Genomic DNA, 14,211 nt, shown 5'->3' on the forward strand with positions numbered 1-14,211 from the left:
GGCCATCCTCACCACTGCCTTTCACGAGTGTGCACACATGATTTGTAGAATTTTGAACAAAATACACAAAAACACAGGCTAGAAAATGAACCCCAGTGGATGTACCACCTCTCCTCAACGACCATGCCAGCTAGCCCTCCCCCTTCAGGAGCCTGCTTTCATCCTCTCCCTCTGTTTTGAAGAGTTCCAAACTTCATACCATCTCATTTGTAAATATTTTAGTATATATCATATTTTAATAACACCATTATACCTTAAAACTTACCAATAATTTCTTAACATAAATATCCATGTTCAAATACCTATCTTACAAGTATCATGAATGTACCACCATTTTAAAATCTATCCATTTCCAAAGAATCTAATGTATCATAAATATCACTTTGTTTCACTTTTTGAACTTCAATTTAAGAGCATTTTAAAGTTACAGAATACAGTGAAAGTGAGGGGGAAACATACACACACACACACACACACACACACACACGTGCACACACACACATGCATGCGTGCACACATGGAGGGATGGGGAAAAGGGGACCAGTAATGCTGGCCAGTGCATAAAAGAGACAAAAAGAATTTAAATTTCCTCAGTTTCTAGTCAAATATCGCATTTATTGTGAGTCCCATACTAGACACAGTGAGCCCAAGAACATACAAATTAAAGACAGGAAATCAAATCAAGACTAAGCATCTGAAATGTGCTCTCTGCTCAGCTGCCAAACAAGTTGGCATTGCTTCCAGGACAATAGTTTCTTTTAGGATAAAGCGAAAAAAGTGGGTCATTCCTCATTTACAGCTTTTTGAACAGCAATTCATTTTTTTAATCCAACCACCCCATCCCCTTTAATTAACTTCTATTTTGTTATTCCACACGACCTTGAATAAATGGACTGTAAAATAGAACCAAAGGATGTTATTGCTAAAAGGTACAAAAAATGCAAAGGAGCTTAATCTGTGGTCTTTAGCAAATGCATTCAGTCACTAACACAAAATGAGGCTTAAAGCCATGATATCCTGCACACTTCCAAAACTAACAAAAACTAAACTTAAAGAATGCTCTGCACACCCCCTGACAGTTTTTGATGGAATAGCTGCTGTCTTCTAGCAGGCTGACTCCTCGCAAAAATTTCTTATACAAACACTGGCCGAGTCGTCTTTACTTAGCAGTATTTTGACCAATGCAGCCAAGAAATCAGGGCAAACAGCCAAAGAGCTGGGGCTATCTGATTAAGAATTGGGGCTCTCTGATTTTTAGTCTAGATGAAACTATCCTTAGAAAAGTAAGAGAAGCATAAAATATGGAAACAAAATGACTCCTGGCAGACCTTAGGCCGGGTCTCAGGTTTTAAAAATGAGGGTAGAGGTTAAGTAACTTGTTTTGAAGTTATTTGGTTCTGCTGCTTCTGTTCTTTTAACTTGGGGATATAATCTGAACCAGTAACAATCTACAAAGGATAGTGAAGAGATACCAAACGAACACTGAATAAAGTATCTGAATTATGCAACTTTTGTTAAACTCGTAATATCAGAGAAACCCACATTTAGGAGCTAATCATCTGAGCCTCGGAGTTTAATTCAAAATCTCCAGCTTCCAAAAATCTGTAGCTCTGGCTGCAACTGATGCAAAAAATTTCTTTAATTACTTTCTCCTCCAGCCTCTAGTTGAAAAAGTCCGCACAATTCCTTAGTTAGAGCTATTAAAACAGCCTGAAAGGTATTATTGGAAGGGCCTCCCCCTCCAGGAAGTTTGCTGTGCGCACTTACCATCTTCCAGGCTCTCCCAGGGACATTCCACCTTCGGTTGGGCTCTCAGGCCAAAATTCATATGGAAAACAACTGCCACACTGACCTTTTCCCCACAGCGAAAGACACGGAACAATGATGAACACCATTCCTGTGCTTTAAAAAGTGCCCTGTCGCCATGACAACCCCTTTCCACTCTAGGGCTAATTAGTGTGGTGTGGCTGTAGGATTTGATACAGCTCATGCAGGGGAGGGAGACAGTCGCTGGGAGCGGCTGCTACTGCCAGACTCCCACCACCATTGTCCTTTGGCCCCTTCCCAGCAATTTAACCAGGGGATGGGGGATCTACAGGCTGACTGTCGCCCTGAGCAACCCACCCCGCAATCACGAGACCAAGCCGGGCTTTCCATTGGTGCTTCTCCTTTTGCGGGGCAACTTCCTTTCCTGGTGAATTTAACATTCAAAGATGTCACAGCTGGAGGCTGGACAAGAAGCAACTTAAAGGCTTTTAGCTTTTCAAAACTTTGCTAATACACTCCAGTCTGGACTGGTAACTAGTTTTCCAGAGCGGGAGTTTGCCCCAACAAAGACTGCCTGCGGTGTGCTAACAGTGACCATTGGATGGTGACAAATAGGTTGGATTTTGGAAGGAACAGTTCTACCCCCCCAGGCAATTATGGTCACAGGAATCCCAGCTGGATCTGGTTAGTGAATAGTTATTAAACACCTACTGTGTGCAAGGTTTCCAGGTTTCCAGGGAAGATACACAAAAGGGTAGGAGGCTGGATTTTGTTTTCCAGGACCCTGAAATTTAGGGGGGTGCCCCGTATGACAAACACCACCATTCACATGGCAGGAAGCCCAGTATTATACCACATTAAAGATAATTTGTATCTTTAACATAAATTAAGTTCCTTGGGAACAAAGGTGAGAAAAGTCTATTGAAAGGCTAATGGCAGTGTGTGGATTGGAACCAGAGCTTGGAGGAAGGGCGCTCCACTCAGCAAGAGCAGGAACAAATGCTGTGAAGCAGAGAAAGAACCTGCCCAGCTCAGTCTTCAGTCTGGGAGGGACCTGGGCTGAAGGTGTGCTCAACATGGATGGTGCTGTGTTCAAGAGCCACTGGCCACAGACTAGGTCAGACCTGTGCTGCAGAAGAAACCCCCGTGTCCACATATACAACACTGGGAACAAGACCATCATCAGAGGGACAGCAGAGTCCACTTCAAAACCATGCACAGCAGGAAATAATAGCAGCTATTAAGAAGTAAATCCAAATGAAAGATATGTTAGTTGACTTTGGGCCCTTCCATAAGGTTTTACTGAGAAAAAGAAGCTAAGCTCATTTCATAAAAGCAGCAACGGCCCTTCGCCACAACACCTGCTCCATCTTTGGATGTGCACATGAATATACACATCTAGATAATGTCATGCAGAAAAGCAGGAAAGACATGCTAGTGCTAAGTCTTTACTGAGTTGGGGGTGCTGCTATGGGTGGTGGCAGGAAGAGGTAGCTAAAAAAAAGGGATAGAAAAAAATCAGACTGCACTAATAGAAGGAAATAGTCACATAGATAAAAATGAAAAATTCCAATACTTTGTATCTTTGGAGACATTTCAAAATAATAATTGTTACAATGGGAAAAAAATCAGACACAGGATGAACTTTGGAATGGAAGAAAGAAAAAGAATAGGAGAGTGTAAAAGGTCAGAAGGGAGACTGGGAAAGTCACAGGAAACAAGAGAATGTCAATCAACTGATGAATGGATAAAGCAAATATGGTATACACCCATCTAATAGTATATGGTTGTCTACTGGCATCTGAGAGTGGGAAAGGGACCAGGACCCCCTGTGAATACCCAAAGTCTCAGATGCTCAAGTCCCTTATATAAAATGGCATAGTATTTGCATATAACCTACAAGCTCCCCTATACTTTAAATTATATGCTAAAATGCTATGTAAATAGTTGGTAGAGAATAAGGACAAGGAAAAAATCCATACACATTCAGTACAGATACAGGTTTTTTTTTTGTCTAAATTATTTTCAATCCACAGTTGGTTGAGTTCATGCATAAGGAACTCAAGAATACAAAGGCCACCCCCACACAGCACCTTCATGTTACAGAAATATGCTACAATATAACATCATGCCAAATGAAAGAAGCCAATCACCAAAGACCACCTGTCATATGATTTCATTCATATGAAATGAAATGTCCAGAATTGGGAAATCTCTAGGAAGTATATTAATGATGGACTGATGGATGAGATAGAGGTCCATATAGGAGGGTAGACAGCTAGAGAATCAGGGGGGTTCTCTGTGAGAGGATGAACATGTTCCAAAACTGACTATGATAATGGTTTCACATATTTGGGGACATTTTTAAATCCCTGAATTGCACATTTTAAATGAGTCAACTATCTGATCAGTGAATTCTGTCTCAAAAAGTCTTAAAAGAAAAGAGTGTGTTAAAGGCCAGGGCAACACTGAGGCATTTAAAATGGCAAGAAGGGAGGGGCTTAAGAGGAAGTTTATGTCCCGGAGATGATCAAATACATTTAGCTTCAATTTATACTAGGGGTAATTGAATCCAAACAAACAAAAAAATTTGAAAACCTTCTAGTTCTATAATCTGAGGCAAAAAAAAAAAAAAAAAAAGACAGGAAATACTAGACAAAAACAAACAATTGATAACTGAGCACACTAAACTCTCTATAAAAAAAAAAAAAATCAATTGTGGCAAATCTCATCTCCTGCTGCTTAAAATTTATATAATTTGTGTCCCCTCTGTCCCCAGTTGTGTTGACAACTGGGGACAGAGGGGACACAAAGACCAGAGAGGGTGGTTTACATCCAAGAAGACAGAGTGCATGCATTTATTGAATCTGACTGCCCTGAATGTTACCCAGCCTTCCTTAATTTCATAAATATTGCATGGTGACTGTAAGAAGCATGACACCTGTCTATGGTGAGGGGAGGTCAGTCTGGCTTATGAAAGAAGACATGTGGACCGCCATGTTCTGCTGCCTTTTCAGCATTTGAGAATGTCAACCTGGGAACCCTGGGAGGAAGGCAGGAAAGGAGGTGGGTGAGAATCCAGCCTGCCACACTGGATTCATCACCAGTGCCAGCTAGGACTTCAGGGAGACCTCCCTCTACTCTCTGAAGGCAGGAATCTCACACACACATGATTAAGTTCTATAGTGCAAGAAAGCATTTCAGGTGATGATGGGGGAGATCCAACACTATGGCTGACGTGAGACCCTCCACGGCCCACAGCCTCTGGAAGAGAACAATACTCAATACCTTTCACCTCACAGAAAGGGGAGGGCTTGCTGAGTAAGGAGACAGGGCTGATAGGAAGTAGATTCTCATTTCACCCTGCTGTCATTCACTGTCCCTAAAAAGGATCTTCAGGGTCACTTTTTAAAAATTTAGTTTGAAGGGAAAAAAATAATTTTCTCTAGAAGAAATGGTGTGCTTTATCCGACTATAAATTTATAAACTGATCACTATATAGTTGACTGTAATTAACTTAACTTATAACTTACCTTGGGCCAAGAGGAATTAAGGCAGGCTAAAATAAAGTGAAATTAAATATGGTGATTGAGAGGGGAATTAAAAAAAAAAAGAAGAAAAGAAAGAAAATGTACTGTATTGCCCATTTTGCCTTGGCTGACAAAAATATCTAAGTTGAATTTAATTTTCAACAGTAGCTATTGTTAACTAGGTTATTTTATTTTGCCTTAATCTCAGAATGAATTTTCATATAGGTTAATCAACAGACAGCTCAATTTCTTTATAAAGGATATATTATTAAGTCTAAAATAATCATAAATGTTTAAAAACATTAATGCTTTTTTAAAAAAGAGAATTCTATTATTCTAGCCTCAAAGATCTGCTATTTCTTATTCAACAATTCTGAAACTGAAGGAATTTCAAACCTTTCAATTTCAAGTCCTTTAATTTCAGGAAGAGATTTCAAATTCTTGACTTTAAATTCTTGAATTTCAAATTCTCAACAACTTTGAAATTGAAGGAATTTCAGATCCTTGCTTAGCCCTGCAGGAACTACAGGCTGCTTTTGTTTTGTTTATGAGAATGAGGTGCTGATAGAAATCCTTCAACATAGATAGCACTGTAACACACAAACTTGACTGATGGCTTAGGTGGGTAATTTTATTCCATTTTGTGGCTTTTGGGTGGGTAGATAAGAAAACTGCAGGCCAACAAGGAAAATGGCTTATTCAAGAGATTTATTATTGCTAAAATTGAATAATTAGTTAGTTCAGTGGTAATGGCCATTGATTCAATCCCCAACTCCAAAAGACAAAAATAAATCAAATGATGGAGAACGTATATCAAAGAGCTCTGCATTTTGAAAACTAGTACTGAATGTCAATCAAACTTGTACACATCAAACCTATTTTCTTATCAACATATTTATAAAAACAGGGCATGGTTTCTTAGGATATAACTTTCAAAGGGATACATACTTCTTTAGGGGAAGCATGAGGCGGAATCTAGATAGCTAGGCATGGTGACACACACCTGCAATCCTAGCTACTCAGGTAGCTAGGCAGGAAGATCACAAATTTTCTGCTATCCTGAGTGATTCAGAAACCCTGTCTCAAATAAAAATTTCCCAAAAGGGCTAGGGATGTTAACTCAGAAGTACAGCATTTGCCTAGCATGTATAAGGGCCTGGATTCAATCCTAGCACCCCCAAAGACAACAACAACAAAACCCTAATGTGTTCTGTATTGTAGTGTTCCCTGTAGCCATCTGTTTTCTGAAAACACATTCTCCCAGATTTTAGCACCAAGTGAGGTCGTAGGGACCAAACTGTCAGGTGCTGGCATGGTCTAACAGAAGTAATTTAAAAATACCAATTTTATCTTATGTGGTGAAGTGCACCCATAATTCTAGTGGCCTGGGAAGCTGAGGCAGGAAAACTGCAGGTTCAAATCCAGCCTCATAAACTTGGTGAGGCCCTAAGCAATTTAGGGAGACCCTGTCATAAAAAGAAAAAAAAGGGGGGGGGAGGGGTGTGTTAGGAATGTGGCTTAGTGGTTAAGTGCCCCTGGGTTGGATCCCTGGTCCCCACCCCTTCACAAAAAAATAAACAAAAATCCCAATTTTGGTGGGGGCTCACTGACTGGTACCTGGAGCCCATCTACTCAGGTGGCTGAGGTAAGGGGATGCCAGCCTGGACAACACAGCAAGTCTCCATCTCTAAAAATCAAAAACAAAAGGGGAGCGGGGGGGGGGGGGGAGACCAAAATTTGAAGAGGTACAGTGACAAGGATAGGAAACCGGTTCACTATGTTGTGAGTTTAGCCGAATGTCAGTATGCAGAAACAACTTCTGAACAAGGAAACCTCGGAAGATCAAACAGCAAACTCCAAGCAAATCCAGCTCCAGCCCTCTCATGAATGTCATCCTTATTTGCACCTCAGCTTCAGATAACTGACATGGAATGCAGAAGTTCTTCTTTGACCCACTGTGGTTTGACTTCACTTGCATCTCTGTGCGCCCCTTGGGCATCTGCCAAGGGCAGACTTTCAAGCTAACTGGATCCCAAGGGTGAACAGAAGGGCACTCTCCAACTGCAGCCACACATGTGACAACATATTTAACAATGACTGCTTTTGCTTTAATAACAAATGCTCACTGCAACTTGATACATTGTTAAGGGTGTTTCTAACAATTTATTTCTAAGAGGAGTCCTTTCCTTCTTTTCTGGGGAGGTAATTTATTCCAAGTCTAAATATTTAAATATGATCCCATCTTGATGGCTATGTAAAAGAAAACTTATTTTAATCCATTAAAAATATTTATTGAGGGGCTGGGGTTGTGGCTTAGCGGTAGAGTGCTTGCCTCAAATGTGTGAGGCACTGGGTTTGATTCCCAGCACCACATATAAATAAATGAATAAAATCAAGGTCCATCATCATCTAAAAAAAAAAAATTATTGAAAGCCTCCCACAGATGGAGCAACCACTTAAGTGTACGGGATGCACCAAAGCCAAGTCAGCCCTGGCCTGGACCTGACACCCAGGCTGCAGGGCTCCACACTGCTTAGCTGCTTAGAATGCAAAATGGCAGTGAGTCCTAAGCTGGTGTCCAGGAGGCCCTGAGCTCACAAATGACCAGACAAAGACCACAGCAGGACACCCACAGTTCTTGCTGCCCTAGAAGTTTATTCAAGAAGACATTTTTAAAACTCTCTTGTAACACTTAAACTTTCCCTCCACCTTGGTCAATTGTTTTTTCAAAGTAAACAGCATAACTTTCTAAAATTAAGAATTCTACTTTCCCTCATATTTTAAAATGAATCTTGACCTACTTTATGCGAAACACTTTACCTAGTCCATATTATGAGGACTGGTCCCCATCATTCTAAGAAACATAAAACATGCTGATTATTTAGTAAATTGAACCATTACATGATTTTTATTTTGATAGGTAAATATCATGGGATAGAGAAATATTGCAACTAACCTTACAGAGAGCATTTTATATATTCGGTATATTTGTATTTTGTTCCCCCTTTTAATTTTAAGTGCAACCAAACCTACCTTACTTTCTGGAAATCCCTCTTCAGCTTTAATAAGTTGAGGATTCCATAAGAACTTACCGCAAGTCAATTACATTACACTAATAAAATATCATCCCAGGTCCTACAAAGGCTTCGAAGTCTCACCCAGGAACTCTGATCATGCCTCTGACTAATTCGGAGGACCCTGCAGGTCATCACAATCTCTATTTGCTTTCTTAGCCACATCAAACCCACAAAAGCAGAGAAGGAATAAATATTATCAGATAAGAAGTTTATCATGCTTTGAACAGTGTTTCAAAGCCTGGTTACTAAAGCAGCAATATAATTTCCCTGACCTTGAACAGGCAGTAAACAAAAGCCAATTAAACAAGGGACAAAGGCCCTTTGTACTTACATCAGTCATTTCACTCCGGGGCTGTTTAACATTTTACACAGTTGTTGCCACTTGCTAATTTTCACATTTCCAGAAAAGAGGCAGAAACTAATTTTCCCTGCAGAAAAGGCAACCCCCCCAGGTGAGAACAGGAAGCTAAATGGTTACATGACTTGCAAAAGTGGAGCTGTGAGTCAGTCCTGGAGGTCAGATTACAGAGTATGGAAATTTCTCACTCAGCAAGGACAGCCTTCAGCCACACCCCTGGCCCCAGAACAGTTATCACCTATGCAAGGAAAACCTGGTCCCCCTGAAGCTGGAAGCTGCCTGCTCAACACAGAGCCACACAGACCCACCTGCTCCTTACAAGGAAGAGGGTGAACACAGAAGATATGCACATATGCACATTCCTCTTTCCTGAGGCCCAGCCTGGCCACACCAGACCCTTCACAAACACCAAGCACATGCGAACTCAGACTTCATGTCCAAGGTCCCTGAAGCATGGCTCCAATTGGCCTTTCCACTCAATCACAAACCCTGCATTTTAGTTCAATTATGGTTCATTCTAGTTTCTGAATTCACCACTCACTTCCTGTCTTCACCTCAGTGGAAGTAGCCTCTCCACCAGAAATGTCCTCTTTCTAACTCTGGAGTCCGCTGGACTTTCAAGGTGTCTCTCAAATGCTCCCTCCTCCATAATATCATTGCCTGAGCATGCAACTGGGTCATCTGCAACCTCCCTCTCCCTTGAATTGCTCAGAGTGACCATGCTCACACTTTCCTTCGTGGCCTGGAACTGCCTGGCATACAGAACTGGCATACCAGGTACACACCAAGGCTGCTGTGTTGCATCAGAAAAATTGTGGTTCTATTTGTACTTGCTTCTAATGTACATGTTTGGTTAACAGACATGTTTTGTCTGTGTAACAGATTTTCAAGAAATGAAAATGGTTTTTGCTGCTTAAAAAGTATGTGAGTCTACACAACTACAGTCAACTGATTTTTGACAAATGAGCAAAGACAATTAAGAGGAGGATAGTCTTTTTAATAAATGGTGCTGGAATAACCAGAAATCAATATGCAAGAAAAAGAATCCATATGCAGGCATTATAACATTTGTAAAAACTAACTGCAACTAGATCATAAACCTGTTTGTATAAAGCACAAAACTCTTTGAAGAAAACACAGGAGATAATCTAGTGACCATGGATTCAGTGAAGATTTAAAAATACAATACCAAAAGTATTGTACATGAAAGGAAAAACTGGTAAGTTGAATTTCATTCAAATTAAGAACCTTTTCTAGGACACTGTTAGGAAAACGAAAAATTAAACAGTAGACTAGAAAATACTGGAAAAACACACATCTGAAAAAAGACCATCAAAAATATACAAAGAACACTAGAACTCCACAGTATGAAAACAACCCAATTTAAAACATGGGCGAATTACCTGAACAGATACTTCCCCAAAGAAGATCTGTAGGTGGCTTATCAGTACATGAAAAGATGCTCAACCTCACCTGTGATTAGGAAATTATCAGTCAAAACAACAAGGAGGCACCACTGCATACCTACTAAAACATTAAAATCCAGAAAACAGACAATACCAAATGCTGGAAGGATACATAGCAATGGGAATTCTCGCTCGTAGCTGTCAGTAACGTGAAATGCACAGTCAACTAGGAAGACAGTTTTTTAACAAAGCTCAAAGCCTTAATGTATGATCCAGCTAGTGCACTTTCTCATATTTACCAACTGAGCTGAAAACTCATGTCCAAGCAAACTCCTGCATGTGAACAATTAAATAACCAGGTGGCAGATGGTGGGGACCAGGCTTCCCTCTCATTGGAATGAGCCTTTTGCAAGAAAACTGGAGAAAAATGAATTCTATTTAACTAGGTTCCATTGACTTTCATGAAAACAGCAGCAGAACATTCCAGGGTCCTGGGGCCAGCAGGGCTAAGAAGGTAAAGGACGTGGGTTATTGCTGGTCATAAGACTCAATCAGTCCTCAAGATGGGTCTGTAGAGAACACAACATGCCCCCAAACAGCTCCATACCCCATGCTTTTTTCCAATTATTTACAGGGTGGGACTGGCATGCATTTCTATGGGAAAGAGACTGGTGGTCAGACGTGATGAAGGAGTATTTTGGTACACAATTTAATGAGAATGGATGCAAAAGACTAAAGTTGTCTCTTTTTTTTTTTGTCATTAACTAATTTACTGCTGGTAAATGAAAGAAAAAAGCATGCAAAGCATTTGTTTTCAAATGAGGATATATAGAAAGTATCGATAGTAAAAACCCCACCGCTCTCCTAGAGAAAACCACTCTTCCCAGTTTCTTGTGTCTCTTTTTGGATGTGTTCTAAGCATGCATAAATAGAACATGTGTATGTGTGTGCACACGGGCATCTTCATAGGTGTGCAGAGGAACACACTTTGTTTTTTAAAAATGTAAATAAAAACATTCCACCCTTGCCCTTAACACCTAAGGGAGTCCTACAGAATCCTTGTCAAGACTCCTGGGTCTGTCTTTTCCCAGCCGCAAACTTGCCTTTAAGAGGTTTCTAGTTTGTAGTTTTTCCTTATCCAACTTTCAGGACATGAAAAGAAATAAAAAAGCAGAACCACAGGGTCCCAGCACGAGTGTTTCCAGTCAATACCTCCTCCTCTGACCCAAGGACTCTGTTTCATGGTCCTACACTGTTGGTGGCGGGTGTCAGAAGCACAGTGAATTGAAGATGACCACTCCAACACCCAGCTCTCCAGCCCCTGCATGTGCCGCCCACCTCTACCTCCGTGAAAACCTGGCTCCTGACAAGGCACATCCCTGGGAAAGACCATACTGCAGGTCTCCTGCCATTGGCTTATGAAGTGTCAGTGTTCATTCAGTATTAGTTTGGCATATCAGTCTCTCAGTCAGAAAGTAATTACTGATGATGGGAAGAATAGGGATTTAACTCTCAGATTTTTCCTATTACATTCTGGAATATGAAATTTGGGAGTTCATCTGTCATACCATTAACAAGGTCATTTAATAATGTTTCTAGTCCAAATGATGAAAACTGAAGAGATGGATTATGATAATCTGCTATTAAACTGAAAATTTAATAATAAAAATAACAGCTACCTAGTCATTGAGCAGAGACTGTTTCTGCCACTGGACTAAGTACTTCTACATGTACTGTCTCATTTAATCTTTAGAACCACCCTAGGAATTACATCAGTCCATGATGATAAAATTAAGCTTGTGATATAAAGCAAAGAAAGGGACCCATTTGGGAAATGCTGTTGGTTATCATTTGTGTAGCACTACAGGCTACTCTCCGTACATGATGGTGTCATTTGCTTCTTGCTGCTACCCTGTGAGGAGGGCAGGGTAGCTCTGTGTTTGCAAACAGCCTACAGAATGTAAGTGACCAGAGACACATCACATAGCAATTACTAGGGCAGAGGGCAACAGGGACCCAAATCTTCTCAATGTTAGAATCCTTGCAGATCCTGCTAAGGTACCCTAGACTGTAGCAGTGCCTCTCCTTCAGGGGCAGCTTCAAGTACAAAGTGGTCACCATGATCACCTGTGGATGGCTGTCTCCATCGACATGGAATGGCTTCTATTCACAGATCTCTGCAGTGGTAGTGGTGGTGGTGCTGAGAGCTGCACTAATTCTGCTGATAGTGATGTCATAAGAAGTCCTGTGAGCAACAGCACTAGTGACAGCTGTAAAAGGCTAACGCGTGCTAAGGACTGTGTGCCAGGCACTAAGCTAGCTTTTATTAAATCTTAGCAACTCTATGGCATAGGCATTACTGTTACACACATTTTACACTCGACCTGAAGCACAGAGAGGTGAATTAATTTGTCTATGATCACAGAGTTCATGCCTAACACAGTCGAGACTCCAATCCAGGCAGAATGGCATGTAAGTCAACACGATGTACCACACTGCTCTTCCTGCAAGGTGCAAGTTCAGGAAGGGGGAGGAGAGTTCCTGCAGTTCTAAAGCATTCATCATTTAACAATGAAGTTTATTTCCTGGTCATATTTCCTGAATATTCCTGAATGAAATTCAACACAATAGCTATATTGATAGCAGACCAAAATAGAAATCAACTTCTGAGGATTAAAACCCAACTGAGATAATACATATAGTCAAAGCAGGGGCTGGCACAGGACAACCTGAGAGCTACATCCGGCCTGCCACCTGTTTTTATAAATAAAGTTTTATTGGAACAGAGCCATGAATTGTCTGTAACTGATTTCACGATACATGGGCAAAGCCTAAAATATTTACCAGAAGTTTACTGATCCCTAAATTCAACAACAAAAGCCAGCACTGGGGATGTAGCTCAGTGCAGAGGCTGTGTTCAGGATGCAGGAGGCCCTGGGTTCCATTCCCAGCAAAAACAACAACAACAACAAAACAAACAGGCAAAGCATAGAGGGCATTCGACTAGTGCAAACTGAGTTATTGTCTGAAGTTACTTATACACCAGATTTCAAAAACTTAGTATGAAATAAACAATGTCAGGTACCTCAGTAATTTTGAGACTTTGTATGTTGAAATCATAACATTTTGGATATACTGGGCTAAATATATATATAACTCATTTTTGTGAAATTAATTTCGACACTTTTAAATATGGCTATTGGAAAATGTTTAATTGTTTATGTGGCTTATATGTCCACTGGACAATGTTGCTCTAAGAAAATAGAATCTCTGCTCCATAAAGACTTGAAAAATAACAGAAAATAAGGTTAAAATTATAATTATATTTGCATTTGTTTGACACGTAGAGCATGCTTTATATAAATGAACTGTCCAACAAATTTTGGGCGGGGCAAGGACTGGGGATGGAACCCAGGGGCACTCAATCGCTGAGCCACATCCCCAGCCCTTTTTTGTATTTTATTTAGAGACAGGGTTTCACTGAGTTGTTTAGGGCCTTGCTAAGTTGCTTAGGCTGGCCTTGAACTCATAATCCTCCTGTCTCAGCCTCCCAAACAGCTGGGGTTACAGGTATGTGCCACCGTGCCCAGCTGTCCAACTATTTTAATGCAAGGCTTAGAGACTAAACATATTACTTCTTACCATCATTTATTATTTCGAATTGAAAAACAACACTTAGGCAAAAAAAAAAAAGTGAACTAGAAGAGACCTAATAGTTCTCACCAGGCCAATAAGTCTGAATGAATAAATTAAATGTGAAGACTTTCCATTAATTTTAAATAACGTGTGAAAGATCTTTCAAGATATAGACAGTGATTCTCAAATAATATGTGTTAATCTTACAAATTTCCATTTAATTTCCAAAGGCACCCCAAGATTTCCAGAACATTAAGTTTTTGACTTTTGTTTTGGAAACAAGCCAGTGAACCAGCACTTCAGTGCCTAAGGGAATGATGAAAGAGAGCCACCTGGGGACTGTGGGCTATAGCTGGGCAGAATAGGCCCACATGGTCCTGCCCTGTCCTGAACTGGCAAGGAAACGCCCGGGGGGCGCTCCAGCATGCAGTGTGAGC

General features: G+C 40.6%; 1 protein-coding gene across 2 annotated transcripts in view; it reads right to left on the bottom strand.

Moving 5' to 3' along the window:
• Positions 1-14,211, bottom strand: part of MYO10 (myosin X) — a 95,383-nt gene that overhangs the window by 36,298 nt on the left and 44,874 nt on the right. Inside the window, exon 1 of one of the 2 annotated variants that reach the window (XM_081279630.1) lies at positions 8,706-8,859. The exons of the other annotated variant lie outside the window; for it this stretch is intronic. Within the exon in view, the coding sequence (XP_081135756.1) occupies positions 8,706-8,714 (9 nt within the window). The 5' untranslated portion in view covers positions 8,715-8,859. Of the gene's footprint in view, positions 1-8,705; positions 8,860-14,211 lie in introns of those variants that run through there. 2 annotated transcript variants of the gene reach the window in all.

This window comes from Spermophilus citellus, assembly GCF_964194105.1.
Source record: "Spermophilus citellus genome assembly, chromosome: 1".
Classification (NCBI taxonomy): Eukaryota; Metazoa; Chordata; class Mammalia; order Rodentia; family Sciuridae; genus Spermophilus; species Spermophilus citellus.